This window comes from Rhinatrema bivittatum, chromosome 2 (genome assembly GCF_901001135.1).
Source record: "Rhinatrema bivittatum chromosome 2, aRhiBiv1.1, whole genome shotgun sequence".
Taxonomy (NCBI): Eukaryota; Metazoa; Chordata; class Amphibia; order Gymnophiona; family Rhinatrematidae; genus Rhinatrema; species Rhinatrema bivittatum.
Window position 1 is genome coordinate 151,008,282 of NC_042616.1, and position 24,596 is coordinate 151,032,877.

Genomic DNA, 24,596 nt, shown 5'->3' on the forward strand with positions numbered 1-24,596 from the left:
TAGTTCACCTTTATTCCAGAATATTGTATACTGGAAACGATTTATAGATGATCTGTTCTTCATCTGGAAGGGTAATCAGGTTGATTTGGGGAGATTTGTGAATCTGTTGAATTCTAGTGATCCGAATCTGTTTTTCACGGTGACCCAAAACTTAAGGTCCATTGTATTTTTGGATATGCAGGTATCGAAATATCAGCAGAGATTAATCACCAGTGTACATAGAAAACCAACAGATCGCAATACTTTATTGCATTATCGGAGTTTTCACCCACGAACACTTAAAAATAATATTCCAACAGGTCAGTTTTTGCGATACAGGCGACTGTGTAGTTCTACAACAGAATTTAAAATACAGGCACAACAGTTATCGGATCGTTTTTTGGCAAGGGGATATAGCAAGTCTACAGTGAAAAAAGCATACAAACGGGCATTATATTCGAACAGGGAAAATCTATTATTGTCTAACACCAAGGAAAGATTGACTCGGCCAATTTGTACTATTCCTTATTCTGCAAAATCAATTAATGTAAAGCAAGCTATTTTAAAACATTGGCATATTTTGGCAACTAACCCCCGATTTCGAGAGACACCAATTTTCGCTATGAAGAAGCGCCAGTCACTGCGTGAACAGTTAAATTATAAAAACTTAGTGGATTCGGATGAAATTTTTGGTCAGACAAGATGTGGCACATGTTCAGTTTGTTCATTAGTAATGGCGTGCCAATTTTTTGAACACTCCCATTTAAAGTACCCTTATAAGATCCCGGGGAGATTCGATTGTGGTTCGAGTGGTGTGGTATATGCAATACTTTGCCCATGTGACTTGATTTACGTGGGCCAAACAGTGCGTTCAATACGCTCAAGAATAGTGGAACATCGAAGTCGCATTAAGACACGTCGAGAACATGCTCCGTTGGTAGAACACTGGGTTCTGAAGCAGCACTCTGTAGAGGATATACAATTTTTTGTTGTGAAACAAGTAATATTAAAACATGGTGGAGACTTGTCTGCTGCATTAAGAAAGATAGAACAGCGCTTCATTTTTAATTGGCGCACTATGATTCCATCGGGTTTAAATGAGGCAATTGAGTGGCATGCATTCTTTTGAATAGAATCTAATTGCTTTTTGAGCAGCTATATAAAGTTTTCAGTATTCAAGATTGATACTCCATCTTTGATGCAGTGCGTTGCGTCTGGTTACGTGCAGGTATGGCGGCGGTGATCTGTTTGTGGTAGGAGTGCGGTAGAGTGATGGTAAGTTTGTTTTGAGGAAGTAATTGTTGAAATCATGTTTATTGATGTTTAAACAGATACAATGAAGCACAATCCGCAAGGTTCCTGAAATGGATTATTTTAGATACATTTGGAATTAAAGGTTATTTAAAGGATTGGAATGGGTAGCGGTTTTGTCCTGTTGCGACTGATATCATTGAAAGACGTGAGTAAAATTCACTTTATAAAGATAATAAAGGGGATATATATAAAAGGAATGGAAGTTTTAAGAAATCTGTTAATCTATTGCAGATGTAAAAAAGTAGCGGTTTAAAGCAAACCCGGGAAAGTGTTTGGAGTAGCTATTACCTTGGTTCACACTGGTGACATAATGGAGGTTAATGAATATCTATGACTCTTTAAAGGTAAGCTTCAGGTTAATATACCGCCTATTACTTTTGGCAATTTATTGTTGATAATGGATGTTGATACTCTTGTTTTGTTTTTGGAGTATAGGAATTAGATTTCAAGTCTTGAGAGACACAACCAGCTACAGGATATCGTTAGTCCCTGAGGAAGCCTGATTATTTAGGCGAAACAAGGAGATCCTTTGTTGGACAAATAGCATTACATGTGCGATATTGTTATATGATTATAATTAATTGGATAAATAAGAGAAGGGTTCGGATACATATAAAAATAATATGACATGTTGTGATACTGATTATAATCAATTGTAATTCAATTAACCAGTGAACATTATTTGTGTATGTTTTTATATGAAGTGTGATTGATGAATGAGTGTGTGAGTTCAGATTTTAAATGTCTAGATAGGGAAAACACCTTGTGATTTCTAATAAAAATTTTTGATAATTTGAATATATGTGTGATCTCTCTGGGTATGTGATATTGTTTGAAATGAAAGCACCTCCCTAGTTTCTGGCAAAGTACATGAGAACTTTACAATCCATGTTCCACTCACTGCAGGAATTTCCAAAGGAAAACTCAGTGAGGAGATTCCCTTTCAAAAATGTTTGCAGTCCCACACATAGTGGAAACTCCATGGGGGTGACTCATTATTGTCCTTTAGCATGCTATATTTAGGTGATCAGCAAAGTTCACTCTAAGGATTGAGTTGCTATGTGGAAAAATTCTGCTCTTGATCAAAAAATCTGGTTACATTACCCTTGAGCACTACTTTCTTTGATGGAAAAAGCCTATCAGTATAATGCTCAGAGCAACCCATTCCTTAAAGGGAACATTGGCTAAGTCCATCCCTTAAAATAATCACTTAATTTACTAACAGCAGTTACAACAATAAAATATCTGAATTAAAAAAATATTTTCTGCAAGAACAATCAAAGCCAATTTCTGCATGTAAGTGAAATTAATAGAGCAAACTTCTGTATAAAACAGAATTAAGAAAGAGATTACCATAATACCATAAAAGCCAGTGATAAACACCATCATTTTCATAGCAAGAATCAAAGTTACATAAGAACTGGACCTTTAAAATACTGACCCTAACCAAATACAGAATAGAAAGGCCATAAAGTATAAATAGAAAGATGCCAACAAAAACTGTACTTGAAATCACAAACCTGACTGGAAAACAGAAACATTCCTTGCAAAACATTAAGAAATAAAATCAAGAGATATAAAAACATCATTCATAATATTAAAATCACACTAATAAACAGAACAAATATATATTTTGGTTATTTTCCCAGAATTCCAAAAAGAAGCTGGTCAGCATAAAAGCTGCCTGGTCTGTCTCCAGGAGCAACTCTTTAAAGTAGCAGAGTGATGACCAAGAAAATCTGACATGAAACCAATACTTCCACTTCCACTTGAAACCAATACTTGAAACCAACACTTCCACATGAAACCAATACTTCCACTTTTCTATGGTTTTATTTCAAATAGCACAGCTCTAATAGCAAAAATGACAAAACAAGTTGCTCTGCCCACATCAAACATAAGCAGTTCATTTTCATTACACACATACATAGCCAATCAATACATTATTCTTTGATTACTGGTTTCCTTGCATCATATTCTCATGACAACGTGACATCACCTCATGGAGCCAATCATGGATGGGGTTTATTCCTTCATCCAAAGATATATTGATTAGTAATTAGTATGATGTAAACTATAATTCACCCCTTTTCCTCCATCTTAAATCTTATTCATCATTTTTGATCCAAGGAAAAGATGTCATTTAGTCTTCCATCTTATATGGAGGATCATGTTATGTTTTTCATTTTTTCAACTGGAAAACATGCTTATCTCCTACAAAAGGGGAACAATTGCTGTTTCTTTAGGCTCAGAAACATCTTCAGAAGCACTATCAGAAAGGAAGCTTAAGCCACAGAAACCGGTTGAGGAATAGGAAGTTTGGAAACTTTAGAAAATCCTTTGAAAACAAGAGCAAGATCATCAGACCCAATTGTGTTCAACTTAGAAGGAGACTGAATCAAAGATCGAAGTGGAAAACCTTGCTCAAAGGGGTCAGTTGGTAAGGTTCCCGAATGTTTCCGTGGGGACTCCATGCCAACATTAGAGCCCATCTCAACCAGTTCCAAATGTGGACATTGGGACATTGATGTGGTGGAAGATACTCTGGGCTCAACAGAGCATCCAAAGAATCTTGAGAGGCACTAATAGGATTAAAACAAATTAAATCAGAGTCCATCGGACCACTCACCAGAGTTGAAGTTGAGGGAAAAATAATCTTCCCCTTTCTTTTCCTGCCCATGACAGTCTGGGGAAAAACAGCACTGACATCAGGCTTACTGGTCAATAGTTTCCTGGAATACCTCAGGAACCCTTTTTAAAAGCTGGTGTTTCATTGGTCACCCTCCAAACTTCAGATACTGTGGCTGATTTTCATGATAGATTACAGAATAATAATAAGTCTGTAATTTCATTTTTCAGTTCTTTCAATACTCTGGAATGTATACCATCTAGTCCAGGTGATTTGCTACTCTTTAGTTTGTCAATTTCCTCTATTACATCTTCTGCAAACAGAATGTTAGGAATTATTAGGAAGGGAATGGCAAATAAAACAGAGGATGTCATAATGCTTCTGTATCTGCTCCATGGTGAGACCGCACCTTGAATACTATGTGTAATTCTGGTCACCGCATCTCAAAAAGGATATAGCTGCACTGGAGAAAGTGCAGAGAAGGACCATGGAACAGCTGCCCTATGAGGAAAGGTTAAGACGTTAGGGCTTTTCAGTTTAGAGAAGAGTTGACTGAGGGGGGCTATGATAAAAGTCTACAAAATCATGAAAGGACTTGAACAAGTTAATTAAATTGGTTATTTGCTCTGTCAGACAATAGAAGGATCTGGGTGCACTCTATGAAGTTAGGAAGTAGCTCATTTAAAACAAATTGAAGAAATTCTTTTTCCTTCAGTGCATAGTTAAGCTCTGGAATTCATTTCCAGAGGAGGTGGTTAAAGCAGTTAGTGTATCTGGCTTTAAAAAAGATTTAGAAAAATCAATAAATTGCTATTATGGTACTTATTAAGCAATAGTAGAAGGATAATAGAAGGACCAGGGGGCATTCCATAAAGTTAGCAAGTAGCACATTTAAGACTAATCAGAGAAAATTATTTTTCACTCAATGCACAATTAAGCTCTGAAATGTATTGCCAGAGGATGTGGTTAGTGCAGTTAGTGTAGCTAGGCTCAAAAAAGGTTTGGATAAGTTCTTGGAGGAGAAGTCCATTAACTGCTGTTAATCAAGTTTACTTAGGTAATAGCCACTGCTATTAATTGCATCAGTAGCATGGGATCTTCTTGGTATTTGGGAACTTGCCAGGTTCTTGTGGCCTGGTTTGGCCTCTGTTGGAAACAGGGTACTGGGCATGATGGACCCTTGGTCTGACCTAGCATAACAATTTCTTATGTTCTTATGTTCTTAAAGTTTAGGTACTTGCCAGGTACTTGTGACTTGGATTGGCCACTGTTGGAAACGGGATACTGGGTTTGATGGACCCTTGGACTGACCCAGCATGGCATATCTTATGTTCTTATGTTATATTCTTATGTTCAGGTTCACTGAGATTTGTTTAATTTCCTCTGAATCATCACCTTTAAATACTTATGGCATGGGTATCTACCTTACATCCTCCTCAATAAAAACTGAAGCAAAGAAATCATTTAATCTCTCTGCTATGGCCTTGTCCTCTGTTAGTGCACCTAAGTCATCTACAAGGTAACTCATAGCAGTACTTGGTCATATGGCAGTGGCAATCCCTGTGGTTTTGCTGACTCTTCTTCACATCCACTGCATCCAGTGGGATCTAAGTAGTCAGTGGGATCAACTAGCTCAACCACGGCTGTCTCCAGTGCAGATCATGACAATTATGAAATGAGAGCTACAGTGGTAGCTACACCAGTGAGTTCCCATGGAGAAAGCCCTTCTTTGCTTGCTCCCTTACCAAGTAATTCTGGCAGCCGATGCCTCCACTAAAGGGTATTCATCACATACTGAAACCCTTCAAACACAAAGATTCTAGATGCCTCAAAACAGTCATTATTAAACCACTCTTCAACATTTGAGAGTAATCAGGTATACTCTATCAACCTTGACATATCTGCTTTGCAGAAAGAGCAACCTGACTTAAACCGAAAATCAGGTTGTCATGTTGTATTTCCACAAGCAAGGTGTTACATTTGGCCGGTCACAGGTCAGACTCGTGACTGACTGCACTCACTGACAAGACTGCAAACACAGACACCCGGCCTCTGGACTTGCCATGCTCTCCTTAGGTGAGTGCACATGCAACTGCACACACTTTAAAGGCCCTGAAGCAGCAAAGACATCTGCCAGCATGCACCGATGATGTCAACAATTCTTCCACATAAGCGCCTGGCCAATACTTCAACCTCACCTCAGCAACGGGTCTCCTGACTTGAGCAGTATGTGTTGCTCCTGAGTTCCAGATTGCTCCTGCATTCTTCTTCATTTCTGATTGCTCCTGCCTTCCTGTGCTCCAGCCTTGCCTTGCTCAGCTTAGCCCACTTCATCCAGCCTTGCCTTGACCAGCCCATCTCATAAGAACATAAGAACATGCCATACTGGGTCAGACCAAGGGTCCATCAAGCCCAGCATCCTGTTTCCAACAATGGCCAATCCAGGCCATAGGTACCTGGCAAGTACCCAAAAACTAAATCTATTCCATGTTACCGTTGCCAGTAATAGCAGTGGCTATTTTCTAAGTCAACTTAATTCATAGCAGGTAATGGACTTCTCCTCCAAGAACTTATCCAATCCATTTCTAAACACAGCTATACTAACTGCACTAACCACATCCTCTGGCAACAAATTCCAGAGTTTAATTGTGCGTTGAGTAAAAAAGAACTTTCTCCGATTAGTTTTAAATGTGCCACATGCTAACTTCATGGAGTGCCCCCTAGTCTTTCTATTAACCGAAAGAGTAAATAACCGATTCACATCTACCCATTCTAGACCTCTCATGATTTTAAACACCTCTATCATATCCCCCCTCAGCCATCTCTTCTCCAAGCTGAAAAGTCCTAACCTCTTTAGTCTCACCATGGAACGATACAGAGACATTATGACATTTTCCGTTTTATTCACCATTCCCTTTCTAATAATTCCCAACTTTCTGTTTGCTTTTTTGACTGCTGCAGCACATTGAACAGATGATTCTTCTCCTCCATCTCCCCCATCCCCTTCTACATACCCCCCCCAAAATACCTCTTGCTCTAACAATCCCATCCAATGCTTTCCAATACAACAAACTCCACTTTCTGTTGTTTATCTCTTACTGAGAAATATAGAGTGATTATTCCTTCTGGGCAAATCCTTTTCCCTCCAAAACCTACGATCAGTGGGGTAGATATTCAAAAGCTATTTAGATGGATAACTGAAAAGTCGCCGCAATATTTGGTAATTTATCAGCTAAATTCTAGACAGATAATGCTTTATCTAGGTAAAATTTAGCTGGGTATGTCAGGGGCAATCCTGGGGCAGATGGTAGGCATTCTGGGCAGGAGTGTATTTAACCAGTAAACCTAACCAGCTAACTCTGGTCTAAAGTTACCCGGATATATCTATATATCCTATAGTTATATCTGAGTATATTCAGCGCCACTGAATATCCTGGTTGTTAGCCAGATAGGTGTTTCTGGCTAACTTATTTAGTGGCCCAGTGGCTGAAAATGTACCCCATTGTGTTTATGAGCCTCATTTTTCCTTCAGTGTTCAATTGTTTGACATAGCTCAAAAGGCAAAATATTAGCCCCACCCCAGTGTCTTTAATTGAACTGTATGGCAGGCCAGAGAGAGCAGGAATTAGGCCCGTGCCAGCTAAGAAAAGTAGGCCCCTATGTAAGGTTCTGATGTGATAATGGACCACCAGGGACTTTTGAGCCTCCTGACCCCCACAAGACTTGCCAAAAGTCCAGCGGGGATCCGGGAGCGACCTCCTGCACTCCGGCCGTTGGCTGCCAGTATTCAAAATGGCACCGATATCCTTTGCCCTCAGTAAGTCACTATGCTGGCCCCTGTGACATAGTGAGGGCAAAGGCTAGATTGTCTAGTCACATTTCCACAATAAATTATGTTCTTTTTAGCAAGATTATTTGTTTGAAATCAACTGGATAATATTTTGAACTAAGGAGGCCATTTTCAAAAGGATTTCCACAGATAAACAGGTGTTAACCCCTAGGGGGTGAAAAAAAGCTTTGAATATCACTGCATGCCATGTAGGGAAAAATAAGTCTGTTGCACAGGGCCAAATAGCCTTTGCCCTCACTATGTCACAGGGGCCGACCGTGGGCCCCTGTGACATAGTGAGGGCAAAGGCTATCGGCGCCATTTTGAATACTGGCAGCCAATGGATGGAGTGTAGGAGGTCGCTCCCGGACTTCTGCTGGACTTTTGGCAAGTCTTGTGGGGGTCAGGAGGGTCAAAACTCCCTGGTGGTCCAGCGGGGGTCCGGGAGCGATCTCCTGCACTCGGGCCGTCGGCTGCCAGTAATCAAAATGGCGCCGATAGCCTTTACCCTTAATATGTCACAGGGGCAACCGGTGCCATTGTCAGCCCCTGTCACATGGTAGGAGCACAAGATGGTGCTGATGGCCATGTGACAGTGGCTGACCAATGGCACCGGTAGCCCCTGTGACATAGTAAGTCAAAGGCTATCAGCGCCATTTTGAATACCGGCAGCCGAGGGGGTAAGGGCAGGAGATGGCTCCCGGACCCCCCGCTGGACCACCAGGGAGTTTTGGTAAGTCTTGGGGTGGGGGGTCAGGAGGGTGGGAGGTTGTAGTTAATTTAATTTTAGCCGAGAAACGAATAAGAATTAACGTATAAATGTATCAGGGGGCCCCCTTGCCGAATGCAATGTATCTGCCCCCCGACGAATATGAATCCCGAATGCAACGTATGGCGTCGCTCTGAACATCCCTAATGTTTTCTATCCTTAGAGATATTGATTTTTTTAACGGCATTTTAAAGAACTAGGGCATCTGCTGCTGGTGTATTAGGAGCAGAGAGTCACAAATTTTCACTGTGAAGACTGGAAATGATCTTTTCAATACTGAATTTATTTCCATGAGGCTGCGCTCTATATAATATACTTAAGGGAGAATGTCTTCAATCAGTGGGATGTGCATGTGTGCATCGGTGAACATCATACACACCCACCAACCACTAAGGAAGTGATTGTGCCTGGCTAGATTGTCTAGTCATATTTCCACAATAAATTATGTTCTTTTTAGCAAGATTATTTGTTTGAAATCAACTGGATAATATTTTGAACTAAGGAGGCCATTTTCAAAAGGATTTCTACAGATAAACAGGTGTTAACCCCCAGGGGGGGGGGGGGGAAGCTTTGAATATCACTGCATGCCATGTAGGGAAAAATAAGTCTGTTGCACAGGGCCAAATTTAAAACTTAGGCACCCATAAGCATTGGGGCCCTCCTTCCACCTAAAAATCATCAAAGGGTGCAGGGCTCCTCTTCCTATCTCCCCTTGGTTCCCATGTTGCATCTCCTCTCACTTCCTGGTTTTCCGATGCTTTCCTCTTCATCTGGGCCCACTGGAGGCATATGCATATGTTAGCTATACCTAAATTTGGGCCTGATACTATGTACTTTTCCCCGTGGGCATGCTGGTATTTAATTTTAGAATTCCTGTGTGTTCCTTGTGCTGCAGACATTGCACCTGAAAAGTATATACAGCATAGAATCCCAAAATCAATAGTTTCAAAGGTAAACTCTGTAGAGGGTTTCCCTTTGAAAATCAGCTTGCAGGCCCTCAGGTACAAAGTTTCCACAGGAAGTAGGAAAATTGCCCTCTAGATGTTTTGATGCATTAATCCCATATTTATGACAGTGTCTGAATATTTCATAACAGTTTGGCAAATGGATAATTCTGTTTGGGCACATAGGAATGAAATATTTTTCCAAGAAAAGAGTATTTCAACTTTGTGGAACTCATTCCAGATGATTTATTACTATAATTCACCATGATTCATTTGCACTCTATTCTAGAATGTATAAAGACATTGTCAAACCTACCTTGTGTTCACAGAACTTGCAAGCTAAATAGCAGATTCTCTGGCAGCTTTATTACATTGCGTGTGCTGTATGACGCATGCTGCATCTATATGATTTTTCTAAATTAAATTTTCTTTTTTTTTTTTTCCCCAGCCCAGTGTTGCTTTCTGAAAATGGATGGCTCAGTTCAGAATTTGTTCTCCCTGTGGAATCTCAACATCTCATTTTCATAATGTGACCTTATGCAGTATAGAAAATTTAAAGCAAATTTTGAGGAAAAAGATGCTGAGGCAGACACTGCTTCCTAAAATATTGTTTTTCTGCGAATTGCAAACATAACCCTGAGAAGGAGGAAAGCTAACAGTGCATATTGATCAGATGTTTCAATACCAGACCTGCTCTATAAGTCTCTCTAAAGTATTTATTTATTTATTTATTTATTTATTTAACATTTTTATATACCGAGATTCATGCAGAATTTGCATATCATCTCGGTTTACATTGTAACTGAAAAAGACAAGCATGAAGACAAGCATGATGTAACTGAAAAAGACAAGCATGAAGTACTAATATGATGTATATTAGGCCGAATTTTAAAAGCACGGCGCGCGTAAAAATCGCCACTTACACGCGTGGCCAGGCCCTGCACTTGCTACATGCATTTTCAAAAGGGCCCGGCCATGCGCGTAAGTGGCGATGCATGCACAAGTGCAGGGCCCTAAAAAGGGGCGGGGCGGGGGTGGGGAGGGGCGGGGTGGGGCAGGACGGAGGCCAGCTGGGACAATGGTTATTATCAGCCGCTTTCCTGGGGAAGCATGCACCGGCAGCCGGCCGGCGCACATAACTTACTTCTGCTCCTGAGGAGCAGTAAGAAAGACAATTTAAAAAATGGTGAAAGGTAGGTTAAGTTTAGGTGGTGAGGAGGAGAAGGGAAGGGGAAGGAAGGTTAGGCAGGGGGTTAGGGAAGTTCCCTCCCTGTCCACTTCTTAATTGGAGTGGACTGGGAAGGATCTGGGGAAGGTCCCATTGCATCGCCACGCAAAATTTGCAAAAATTCACACCCCCACCTGCACGCGCCGCCCACAAATGTGTGTGCAAATTATAAAATCCAGTGCACATGTGCGCACGGCCAATGGATTTTATAATGTGCGCGTGCCGGTGCGCGCACGTTATAAAATCAGCACGTCCACGTGTGTGTGTGCCGGGAACCGCACGCACATGGACATGCGCGCATATGATTTAAAATGTACCCCGTTGTGTATTGCTGGATGAAGTGATATTATTTAGCACACAAGTAAAATTATTTTTAACTGGCCTGCTATGGTAGTTAAAGTTATACTCTATGAAACATGATTTGAGGACATTACACATTTCCCTATTTTCTCAGTAATTTGTGACTGTAGTGCCAACTCAGCTGAATTACATTATTATTGACCTATTACAAAACTGTTACCATTTTTTGGGGCCAATGTAATACTTTGTGCTCAGCCGAGAGCACTGTTTAACCCGCTGCCAGATGCCGGTTAAATAGGCGTTAATCCACCCCCTAATACAATAGGGGGATTAGCGCCTATCTAACGCTCGTCCGACGCAGATGGATGCATAGGTATATGAACATAAGCATCCTTGATGTCTAGGGAGCACATCCAACCCCATGGTTAGATGAAAGGCAGGATGGTGCCCAGGAAGGTCATCTTGAGCTTTTCACGGTGCAGGTGTTTGTTGAGAGCCCTGAGGTCTAGAATAAGTCAGAGACTCCTCAATTTTTTGGAAATGAGGAAGTATTTGGAATAATAGCTCTGAACAGAGAACAGGCTAATTCTTGTAGGGTTTTCTGCTTTAGGAGGAATTGCACTTTCAGATGTAGAAGGCTTAGTTGGAACTGATTAAGCAGAAGTTAGAATAGGTGGGGTGTTTGAGGCTGGCTCTAGAAATGTAGGCGATAACCCTTTTGAAATATTAACACCCATTGATCCGTTATTTGGAATCATGATGTTACAAAATGTTGAATTCTGCCCCATACTACGGTAGTATCATTTGCTGTCATGCTGATGATTTAAAAAATTATGTTGCAGTTTCATCGTTGATTGCAGCAGTTATTTTTGTTGGCGTATATCTCTTTGTCTTCCTCTTGGTTGGGAAGACATCGGTTGAGAATGTTCCGGTTGGTATAAGGGTTGATGATAGCCCTAGTAAGGCCAGTAGGGCCTAGTTTGGAAAAAAGGCTTCTTGTAGAATGGTTAGAAGCATCGTGACATAGATGCCTGGTTTCTCAAGTGGAGAGGGATTGCATTGCAATATTCTGATCTCTGATTTATTTAGTTATTTATTTATAGCTTTTATAGACCAGTATTCCATGGAACATCATATCGGTTTACATGGAACTTGTATAGTAGTACATTGAACAGGGTGCATTAAACTAGGAAGGGGGATCAACAGAGCTTGAAAGGAACATTGATTTGGGTGACTGTTTTAATTTCTCTCAGAAAAGGTTGTCACTTAGGCATGGGAGATCTGCCAACTTGTCGTGGACATCCTCCTGTATGCCACTTGCTTGCAGCCATGCCATATTACATGCTACTATTGAGGCCACTGACATTCTTGCCACTGGGTTGAATCCCTCATAGACTGCCCTCAGTAGATGTCCGAGACCCACCTTCATGTCATGAAGGAGTTGTGGAGATATTGGTTGGCCCTCCTCAGTTCTGAAAAATGCTTTTAGCAACTGTAAACAGTCATACAAATATTGCATCATATAAAATTGATTCTGCTGGATCTGGGTCGATAGCATGCAACCTTGGAAGACTTTCTTCCCAAAGTCATCCAATAGTTTATGATCCCTTCCCAGGGGCGAATTAGAGTGGAGCCTGAATTTATTTGCTCTATTCATAGCTGACTCAATGACTACAGAGTTATGGGGAAGATGAAAAATTCTGCAGCACGGTGTTTTCTAGAGACAAAAGGTCCAGATTATGAGCCACAGTGATCCTCGAAGAAGGGGTTTCCCACAATTTCATGAGTGAGTGATTTCTGGAGTACTGAATGAGACTATAACCTTTGCCCTGGGCTCCAGGTCTTTCTGAATGTTGACCTTTAGAGCCATACTCTTTTTTTCAATGAAGCGAAGATAGGTCAAGTCCTCTGGAGGAAAGGCATTGTCTGATGGTTCCTCTGGTGGGTCCAACAGTATGCCCATCAACATTCCTGGGGATTCCCCTGGAGATGACAACATGGGTATTTCTGATCTTGGGGAGAGTGGCAGTGCAAAAGGAGGAGTAGCTCCTCCCTGTTGTCCTTGAAGAAACTGGTGTAGGCAATGAGGTGCTTTCAGCCTCACTGGTTCGGTCACCACCAGTCAAATCAGATATACGAGAGGAATGGTTGGTGGCTGAGCTTGCAGAAATAGGGATGAGAAGAACTTCCATACAATGTCAGTGATCTTCCACAGCTTGCTGAGACCATCTGTTAGGGGAATGAAGGGTAGGTTCCTCATGTCCATGATGTGTTCCTGATCCAGTGCAGGCACTGGTGTTAGTGGTAGGATGGAGCATGGTTGTGGTATGTGGAGCCTAAGATCTTGTTGCCACATGCTAGAAGCAAGAAAAGGTCCATGGGCCTCCACTGGAACTTGGACCACTGTCTCCTAAGAAGAATACACACCTCTTGGGAGTCTTGGAGTTGGGATTGTTGTGGCCAGTATATCTTGTGGGGATGGATATCCCCTAGGAAGAACTGGCTCTTGCTACTCCAAGGAGAGAGTATTTTCTCCTAAAGATGTGGGACCTAAATAGGTTTGTTGGTTGCTCTCATTGGAGGATCCTGATGTGGGAGGAGAGGGAACTTGAGGTCCAGGATTATCCTGTTTGGAGGATTTGTTCCTGTTCATATGGAACTCTGGCTCTGGTGAGCAGGTGTTGAGAAGTATGAGTCTCCTCTTCCATGATCCTTTTTTTTTTCTTTTTAACAGAGGGGCTCCTTCTGATCCATGGCCCTGGTTTGAAGATTTATTCTTCACTTTTGTAGTTTTTGAGGTGTGCTATTTGCGTCATCTTAGGTTTTGGTTTGTGGTGCAGCATTGATGTTGACACAATGTGCGTCGTGGTTGGCGTCGAGTGCTTTGTCATCGGCATGGGGTGCATCAGCTGTGGATCATGGTGCACAGGCTTTTGGCACATGGTGTGTCATCTTCGGTGCATGGGATGCTGTCTTTGGTGCATGGAGCACTGTCTACGATGCATGGTGCATTGTCTTCAGCACATGGTCATCAGCAGTGGCACATGGTGTGCCATGTTTGGCACATGAGGCATTTTCTGTGGCATATTCTGCACCAGGAGTGGTGATGTACCCTGGCCTTCCATACCTCCCATGCCATGTGGCACCTTATTTGACACTCCATCAGTCAAGCTGCGCCCAGATGGCAAATCTTTCCACTGTTTGTGAACACCATGGGATGGCATTTGAAGCACTCCCACAGAAGCCGGCTAGTGCTTCTGAGCCTTGGGATGACACGGTTGCCCTGGTAAGGACATTGCTGACCTACCATAGTCTCCTACCTTGCCCGACAAAGAAGATGGGGAGGCTGAGGAGTGTTTGGAGCTGGCACTTCTTTTCCTGAAGCTGTGTGATTTTGTCAGCTCACTGCCTCTGCGTCCTTGGAGACATTCTACCATATTTGCAGCATTTTTCCTGGCCATGATCTGGGCCAAGGCATAAAGAGCAATAGTTGTAGCCATCGGTGATGGATTCAATGTGGCCACAACTACAATATTTGAATCTGGAGGGCTTTTTCTGAGCCATGGTGTAACACTGAATATTGCTGTTTGGGTGTCAATGAAGCGAGTTTTTGAAAAGCTGAGGACAAGAATCGAAAGACAAGGATTCCCATCCGTGTGATGAGTGTACAAAAAAAATTGAGCAATCTTCTAGAATGCTCATTTGTGCGGGAAGTATCGCGCATGTCCAGTAGGGTAAAAGCTCAAAGCTGTAGGAGACAGCTCCGCCTAGTGCCACCTGATGATGTCACCCATGCAGCATGGCTAATTCAGCCTGCTTATTGACGAAAAAAAATCTAAATTCCACCCTGCATTTTGGGGATCTTTGTGACACTCAACCTTGCTTCCATGACCAGACCTTATGCCTTGGAATTTCCTTTGCCACTGTGCCTTGCTGGCATACCTCAAAGCTAACACCTTGCCAGTCTGGGGGAGCTGCTTTATAACTTTATGGTGCTCTGAAACCTTGAACCCCCTCTTTGTGCTGCTTCACCCCTTTATTAGTGCCTTGCTTGGTGGTTTTACTGCCACTGTTTTTTATTTGTTCCCCCTTCATACTGTCTTTGGATATTAATGCCACTTTTGGTGCCAGTTTGCCACTTGAGATGCCATCAGGGGTTCATGGCACTTTTGCTGGTGCCCTCTTTTGAGCTTTGGGATGCTCTTCTCACTTTTCCTGCTTCTTTGCTCCTCTTACAGTGACTTGGTGAAATCCTGCCAATGCCGGTACCCCTTGGCCCCTTTACGGAGTTCTAGGCTATTCATGCCACTTTCCAGCCCCAGTCTTTCTAGGTGCCTTGGAGTTCTTTCCCCCTCCTGTTGATTTCTTCTGTTTTGATTAGACAACCCTATTTTGGAGCCCAATATAGGCTAAACATTACCTGGAATGCTTCCCCCATTGACTTTAGTTTTTTATTTGATTTGTTTTTGCTTGCCATTAATATATATATATATATTTTTTTTTTTATTTTATTTTTTTTTTCATTTTGAAACTAAAGAAACAAATTAGGGTTTCCATGAAATTAATTTTAAAACAAAATAACATTTTTTCTGCTGCACATGCATAATATGTCACTGCATATCCCACATTACCCTTTTTTGTTTATTTTTATTTTTTTGTTTCAATAGTTTATATTACTCTGATAAATCAAATGTTGATCTCTATTTACCCACTTCTTATTCATACATCGCTTTTCACACCCAAAATGTTTTGCAAAAACGTTTTTTGTATAAAGCCCAAAAGGTTTTGAAAGACCAAAAAAAAAACGTTTAAAGGGAGAAAAGTGATGTTTCATAAAATTATTTCAAGGTACCATCCAGGTTACCCTTAGTGATTTTTAATCATGAGCACCACAGTCCACCCTAAATGGCTTTATTGCTTTCTCACATCAAAAAGCTTTTTTTTTTTGTTATGTTTCATTTGAGTGATTTTTAGTGTGATGGTGGACGTTTTACATTTAGGTGTATCATGGACTTTTCACAATGTTTTTAAAAAATATTCAAAAGAAACATAACAAAAAAAAAAGGTTTTTGATGTGAGAAAGCAATAAAGGCATTTAGGGTGGACGGTGAAATCAATAGGAACATTAGAAATAAAACTCTGTGCAAGCAAAGGGTAAAACCAGGACTGGACCACCCCATCCTGAAAAGCAGGACCCTGTTAGCAACCCTAAACCTCATAATGTTTGTTTTTCTTATGATTATGAGGCTGGAAAAAAACACTGAAGTTGGACGTAGTGGAGAGAGATACTTACTGCAGTCCATTTCATCTGAGCTGTCCTCGCAGTCTGGTTTGTAATCACAGACGAAGTGGGATTCAATGCACTTTTTGTTCCAACATACAAAATCTGTAACTTCTGGACATATTCCTGGTTTCTCTCCAACTGAAAAAAACAAAACAAGTACATTAATATTTTAATAAAATCAATATAGGCCCTGTTTGATATATCTAATCATTTCACATAATTTGTTTAGTAATTTAGTTTTTCCAAGAGATGTTATCTGTCCCAACTTTCTAATGATGTCTCAGGGTGGGAAGCAAACACATAAGACATTTTAGACCTAAATATACAGAAAGTTGTTTCTTAACTTTTTAAAAACAAATTAACAGAATGTGATTATGTCACAAAAATAAGCGATCAAGGTTTTTTCCTTAGATGCTTTTATTTACAGTGTCAAACATCAGCATTTCATATTTAAACCAACAAAATAGGCCAGCTATATTTCAAGGTCCTGCCTTACTCTATCTACTCATATGGGGTAGATTTTAAAAGGTGCACACGCACACATGGATGTACCGATTATATAACATGTGCGTGCTGGCGCACGCATGTTATAAAATCTGTGGCCCGCATGCACTTGCGTGCCAGAATTTATAATCCACACGTGCATGGGTACAGGGGGCCTAATTTTAGAAAAGTATGCGCGGTGACAAGATCGAGCCTCTCCCAGTTCCCTTCCAGTCCGTCCATTTAAGAAGTGGACTGAGAGGGAACTTCCCTATACCCCTACCCATACTCTCTCCCTCTTCTCTTCTCCTCCCCACTGCCTAAACCCTTTCGCCTATCTTTTATTTTTTTTATTTTTTTTGCTTACTGCTCCATTGGAGCAGAAGCAACTTGCGCGTGCTTCCTTGGCACAGTGATAAATGGCCACTGTACCAGCCGCCTCCAGCCCTGCCCCTCCTCGTCCCCCCCAGACCACCCCTTTATCTGGGCCCGGAACTTTGGAGCATAACAGGGTTTATGCACGTTGCTGGGCCCCTTTGAAAATGCGCGTGGCGTGTGCAAAGCCTGGCCAAGTGCGTAACCCCCCGTTTTTTCCGCTCGTGGCCATTTAAAAATTTGGCCGATAGTGTATCTTCATACTTCCCATACACAGTTTCAGACTAGCTATTATCAGGGGCTAGGGATGTGCATTTGTTGTGAACGAATGCACAATCCGCAATGTATAGGTCCCTATTCGTTGCATTTGTGTGTTTGCGAAACATATGGTGAACTCCACGAATGCAACAAATCCTGAACGAATAAACCCCCCACCCTCCTGACCCCCCCCCCCCAAGACTTGCCAAAAGTCCCTGGTGGTCCAGCGGGGGTGCTGGAGCGATCTCCTGCACTCGGGCTGTCGGCTGCCAGTATTCAAAATAGCGCCGATAGCCTTTGCCTTTACTATGTCACAGGGGCTACCGGTGCCATTGGTCAGCCCCTGTCACATGGTAGGAGCACAAGATGGCGCCAGCCGTCCATTGCTCATACCATGTGACAGGGGTCGACCAATGGCACCGGTAGCCCCTGTGACATAGTAAGGTCAAAGGCTATCGGCACCATTTTGAATACTGGAAGCCGACGATGCGAGACCAGGAGATCGCTCCAGGACCCTCGCTGGACCACCAGGGACTTTAGGCAAGTCTTGGGGAGGTCAGGAGGGTGGGGTGTTGTAGTTAATTAAATTTAAAGGGAACGAATGCCGAATTCAACGTATTAACGGATCGGGCTTTCCCCCCCTTAAGCGAATGCAACGTATTTGGGCCCCGACGAATACATATCCCGAATCCAACGTATATTTTCCGGCTGCACATCCCTATCAGGGGCCACCTATTCCTTCTGTACTCACATAGCTTCAACTTCACAATCAGTTCAGCAATGTTATAGGAGCTGCCTTTTCCTGGAGTTCTGGGGGCCTGTAAGACTTCTAGGCCCTGATTCTTATCCTCAGGTATGGCATCCTTCCTGGGACCTTAAACCCTTGTTACACTCAGCTTTAAGGGAGACTGGGCCACATACCTTAAGGTATTCTGGGGCTCATAAGTACATCGCCAGTCATAGAGATTTTAAAAAGGTTACACGCGCTGGGCCTATTTTAAAAAGGCCGGGCGACGCGCATAAAACCCCGGGACATTACCGCTGTGCCGGTAGGCTGCCGTGCACGCAACGTGTGCCTGCCCAGAGGCAGGCGCAAAAGGTAAGATAAAAATGTTGGTGGGGGTTAGAGTAGGGCTGAGGGAGAAAGGTTAGGGGAAGGCGTGGGAAGGTCAGGATAGGGGGAAGGGAAGTTCCCTCACCGGCTGTCCGATTTCGCGATTTCCGAGCGGCCTGGGAGGGAATGGGGGAAGGCAGTGCGGCTCGGCGCACACAAGGTGCACAATTGTGCACCCCCTTGTGCGTGCCGACCCCAGATTTTATATCATGCGCACGCCTGTGCGTGTATGTTATAAAATTGGGCATACATGTGTGTGCACCGGGTAGCACGTGTGCGCCTGCGTGCAACCTTTTAAAATCTACCCCATTATTTGTATGATCAGCAATTATCTTCTGCAGTATACTCCTTCACTGTAAGACATTTTTTTCAATCTTTTCAATTAATTTTAAGGAACTATTATACAAGTCTATTTTCAGAATACTTTAGCCAATGATCCATTTTACCACTACAGCCTGGCCTCATTTATGATTGCAAAATAGGGATTCTAGCCACTGAAATGACAGACCATTCATCTATGGTCTTTACATATCTCCGCAGAATAGTCAATCACAAAGCCCAGAATGACTAACATTTGTTTCCCTTTAGCGTGTCATTCAGAATGCCACAAAGTATTCTTGTAATGTCCCCTTTTATTGCCATCACTTTGAACTTCATTGCACATATTTTGGTTTATATTTTTTAACATTCTAATAGTGTAACTCCTGGTTGTTTTCTGGAAACACCATTTTTGCTTTTTACTAAAACTGATACTTTACAGCTTTGGGCTTTTTCATTTAAAGTACTTCAGTTGGACGAAGTATTTTATGTTTTAGCTATTCCCAAGGGCTCCTGTTCAAATAGTTCCAAATGGCTGCTTTTAGTTTTGTCTGTTTCTTAATTTTATAACTTCATGCACTGAGATGGTAACTTTCGAACTGGCATCATGCTCATATTTGCGCACATACGTCAGCCCATGCCAAGGGATGCGGCCATTTTATAACATATGCAAGCACATGTGCGCATGTCATAAAATAGCCTGGCTGCGAGCACAAGTGAGCCAAATGTTAAGTGGGCATGCGCATATGTGTGCAAAGTCACTTCTATCGCATAATTTGAAGGATTTTAAAAGGGGCGCACGCTGATACTGTTCCCAGTTTTCTCCAGTTCATCACCAGTTCACCCAGTTAAGAGATAGGTCCTCTAAATCCCCCTAGTTTAATAGCCTTCAATCCTCCCAGTTAGCCCCTACCCTTAAAACCCCTGCAGATCTGCCTATTTTTCTTTCTTTTTTTTTTTAACACACGTCATCCATAGCAGTATAAAGTTATGTGGCAGTGGTCCTTGGCGTGTGTAGGGGTCGTGTGGGTATTTATGCCCCGCCCAGACCATGGCCACATCCCTCCCCTTATTGAAAACTTCTGAGAAAATCCATTCAGTGCACGCGAGCCCAACACAGTTGCGCATCCCCTAATTAATGTGCACTTTGGGCTTTTAAAATTAATCTTTAAATGCTCAATTCTGCCAAAATCAGGAACAGCATGTGAGTGAATCTCAACAGTTATGTACAAGCCTATGAAAGCAGTTCTTTTTTTTTTTTTCTCCCTTCCTTCCCTCTTGGCTCCCCTTCCTCTCCCCTTAGCTCTTTTCTTAATCTTCTGAGTTTCCCTTCTCTCAGTTTCCAAATGGCACCACTCACCCTGCTATGCCCATATCTTTTCCCCTTTTCTCTGTTTCATTTTATTCCTTTCTTCCTCCCGTTTACATTCAATGGGTCACATCTCTGCCGCATATAAATCCATTAACCCGACGAGTCCTGCATGGTCCCAAAGTTGTCCTTCTTTTTCTTCTTTCTCTCATCCTCTGTTTCCTTTCTCACCTTTTCCCCCTTTCTCTTTTCCCATCTGGGTATCCTTTCCATTCATTCCCAGACTGATGTTCCACCTTCTTCCTAGCTGCCTCCTCACATTTCCCTCCTCCCTTTTGTTTCTCTAACTCCTTCTTGCGGTTCTCCACAAGTCTGTCCTAGCCCCAACAAACATCAAGGCATACAGATTCCAAACTTGTATTTATATGTATTGTATTAAGGCTTACATTTAGTATCATACACAAGCAGTGCACAAAACATACATAATGCATTTAACTTTGTTTTTATTTGAACCTTGTGAACCACAACTCACAGTGTATTTGGGATAAGGATTATACAACAGTAACACACAGGCAGACATCAATAAGAGGATTAAAACAAATACTTCTAAGCATATCAGATTTCTTGCTGAAATTCTTGGAAAGCAGATGAATCAATATGTGGTATTGTCAAAGAAAGTTTTTCCATTGCAAGAAATGCTATATGTGAGAGAAGCAAAATAGTCCTGCTTTCAGCCCTTTTTGTGGAGCCTGAGTGGCACGCAGAAAGTAATAAGAAAAAGCCATGATATAAAATGGAAGAACACTTTTAGTATATCCGTCTCTCAGTGTGTAGCAGTATTTTTTATGTTTTAAAACAGCACTCTGCAACAAATTAAGAGTCTGATGTACTAAGCTGCGCTGAATTTCTTGCAAAAGTCAGGTTTTCCCAAGACTTTTCTGTTAGGACTTTTATGCAAATGAGGGGATGCGGCCATTTATAACATAATGTGCATATATGCTCGCATGTTTTATAAACTGGCATGTGCGCACAATTTTAAGTGGACGCGTACTTATGCGCTCAAATGCCACTTCTGCCACGTGAGTGGGGATATTTTAGTAGATACATGCACCGATGACATTTCCAGTTTTCCCAGTTCAGTCCCAGTTCGCCCAGGTAAAGGATAGGACTTCAAAACCCTCCTTCTCCCCTGTTAGCTCCTCCCTTTATACCCCCACTGATCTGCCTATAAGTTTTTTACCACTTACAAGCCATCCATAGCAGAAGTAAAGTTACATGGCAGGGGACCCCGGCACACGCCTGTGGTCATTAGTATTTACGCACAGGTTTTAAGTGAAATTTAGGAATTCCCCACCCACACCCTGCCTTTTTTCAGAATGTTTCATTTGTGCGCACAGTAGAAAATACGCAAGTATGCAGGCACATTTTAAAATCTGCACAGTGTGCACCAGTCTAACATATTCACGTATCTCCCGGTCTTGGCACACACTTGCTGGGTTTGTAAGATTCATCTTTGTGTTTTGCATGTATGTTTACTGATGCAAAAAAGGGGCGGTTGAGGGGAGTTTCAAGGCAGGGTCAAAAGATACATGCGGTAATTATTTTATAGGAGAAATTTGTATATAAATGATTAACTTATTTGCACAATTTCACACCTGCTAATTAACTAGTGTGCTTAATATTGAACTTCTCTGTTTTCTGCAGTTTTTGTGGGGGGGGGGGGGGGGCGAGTCTGGGTAAACTGTTAGGGGTTCAGGAAGACATACGAGAGGATCTAGAGGAACTGGAGATGGACTAGGTGAAATGGCAGAGGTATCAGTGAACTGGTGATTTCAAATACACACACACAAAAGTATATATTAGTATGTTATAAAATACCTGGCTTTATGTGTACTTTTAATGCACCTAAAATATACAGACATATTTATAAAATAAGTAGGAAAAGTAAACACTTTCATCGCATTAAAAATATATGCACACTCAAACATATGGGGCGGATTTTCAAAGGGTTACGTGCATAACCCCGGGAATCCGCTCCTGCATGCACCAAGCCTATTTTGCATAGGCCCGGCAACGCGCGCAAGCCCCGGGATGCGTGTATGTCCCGGGGCTTGAAAAAGGGGATGGGGAGTGGGCGGTGCCGGAGCCTCCAGGAACAGCGGTTATTTACCATTGTGCCCGGGCTTCGGGGGCCGGCCGTTGGCCGGCGCATGTAACCTACACCTGCCTAGAGGCAGGCGCAACTTAGAAGTTAAAGGTAAGGGGGGGTTTAGGTAGGGCTGGGGCGCGGGTTAGGTAGGGGAAGGGAGAGGAAGGTGGAAGGGGCGGGAAGGAATGGAGGAAGGCCGCGCGGCTCAGCGCACACAAGTTGCATAATTGGGCACCCCCTTGTGTGTGCCGACTCTGGATTTTATACCATGCGCGCAGCTGCGTGCACATGTTATAAAATCCAGCATAGATTTGTGCGCACTGGGTTGCGCACAAATCTACGCCCGTGCACAATTCTTAAAATCCGGCCCTATAAGTTTACTTTTAGAGGATAAGTACACAGTATTTTATAAACTACACAGCTCCTGCTATGCAATTTATAAAATAGTAGGTAAATCTCTGTGAATCCATTTATGCGCACACATGCAGTAACGCAAATAGGGGCAGATTTTTTAAAAATACGCGAGCGCGTACTTTTGTTCGCGCACCAGGCGCGAACAAAAGTACGCTGGATTTTATAAGATACGCGCGTAGCCGCGCGTATCTTATAAAATCCGGGGTCGGCGCACACAAGTGGGTGCACATTTGTGCAACCTGCGCGCGCAGAGCCCAGCGTGAGCTACCTGTTCCCTCCGAGGTTGCTCCGCGTCGTTTCAGGAACGCCCCCGGACACGCCCCCTCCCACCCCTTTTCGAAAGCCCCGGGACTTACGCGCGTCCCGAGGCTTTAGGCGCGCTGGCACGCGCGGGCCTTTTAAAATCCGCCCCATAGGTTTCAAAAATATCCTTATAGCGCCCACTCTCTGCAAACATTTGCACCTTAGTGCATCGGTCTCTATATAGAGGTACAACAATTTCAAGTCCTTGACCCAAAAGACTTAAAATCTGTATAAGCCAAAAGGAGTGTCAGTGACAGAAGCAGGATTTACACCTTGGATTCTTGAGATAAATATTATTTATAGCAGTTTGTCTAGCTAAGTTCTGAAATAGCCGGACAAATGTCAGGATGTAAAATCCCACCTATTTGACTGCTCCTGACATATCAAGACATGTTTTTAGTCAGCTAAAAACATACCAGACAATGTCAGGAGTGATCTGGGGTGGAAGCTAAGACCTAGACTCATCATTTTGCTTAAATTTCGCAGGAATTGCGTCTGCAATAAAAAAAAGGGGCATGGCTAGTCAACTATTTATACCACCGTAAGAGGGGCAACTAGTAACTTGAGATGAGGTGTTGGTGGTGGTCTAGGGTTTTGGGGGACTGTTTTATTCACAGTCAGAAGTACGAACAGCATAGACGTCAGTGAAGATTTGATATGATTTGGAGTGATGAAAGGTACACAAAAATGTATACGCTGTACTCTTGACCTAGTTTAATGCACTCTCTACCTAGCTGTTTTCAATCTAGGTCTAGAGTACAATGTACAAATCTTCATAATAAATAATACAAATATTCATAAATACATAAATAAATATATTTATAAAAGTATGAAGATGTTGAAATAGAAGTGGATGTCTGATTAAATATTAAGCTATCAAACAGAAAGGCTCTCATTTGCTGGGCATTATAAATATACATGAGTTCCCTGATATTTCACCAGGCATTTACATGGAAATTAAAAAAAAAAACAAAAAACTCCTAAAAAGCGGTACCTCCTGTCAGAAAGCTAGGAAGAGCTTCCTCTTAGCCTGGATGGCCTTGGAAACATAAAAAAAAATTCTAATCTTATTCCCCAGGAATGAACCTGCTAGATGTGGATTGGAGTATCCTGTCTGCAGAATCATCTAGAACAGTGGTTCTCAACCTTTTTTTGGCCGGGACACACCTGACAAATGGTTCTCACATGTGTGACACACTGAACATGTGACCATCAGAAGGCTAAATGCAAACATACACTCTGCATCCACAGGAACCCCCCTTGACCATCAACAATGGGTACAGAGCAGAACTAGGGCATTACCCGTGCAACTTACCATACAAAAAAAAATATTCTGGTTCTGATTACAACTCAGTATAAGCAAAAACTCCATTTACTACCAGGCACAATAGCCCTCCTTTTCCACTAATGCGTGTCCTATTGAGAAAACACAACAAATAAGATTGATACAAATGCCTACATGCTAGTAAAATACTTCACCTCAGTCACACACACAGAACTGACCTTCACCAAGTACAGAAAGACCACAAATTATAAATATGGAGACAGAAACTGAAACAACCATAAACTAGAGGTGTGCAGCAAAAAATTATCATAT

The 24,596-nt window shown here is 42.2% G+C and overlaps 1 protein-coding gene across 1 annotated transcript in view; it reads right to left on the minus strand.

Moving 5' to 3' along the window:
* MALRD1 (MAM and LDL receptor class A domain containing 1) overlaps nucleotides 1–24,596 on the minus strand; it is a 954,719-nt gene that overhangs the window by 365,498 nt on the left and 564,625 nt on the right. Inside the window, exon 31 of the mRNA XM_029587045.1 lies at nucleotides 16,286–16,414. Coding sequence (XP_029442905.1) covers nucleotides 16,286–16,414 — 129 coding nt within the window. The remainder of the gene's footprint in view (nucleotides 1–16,285; nucleotides 16,415–24,596) is intronic.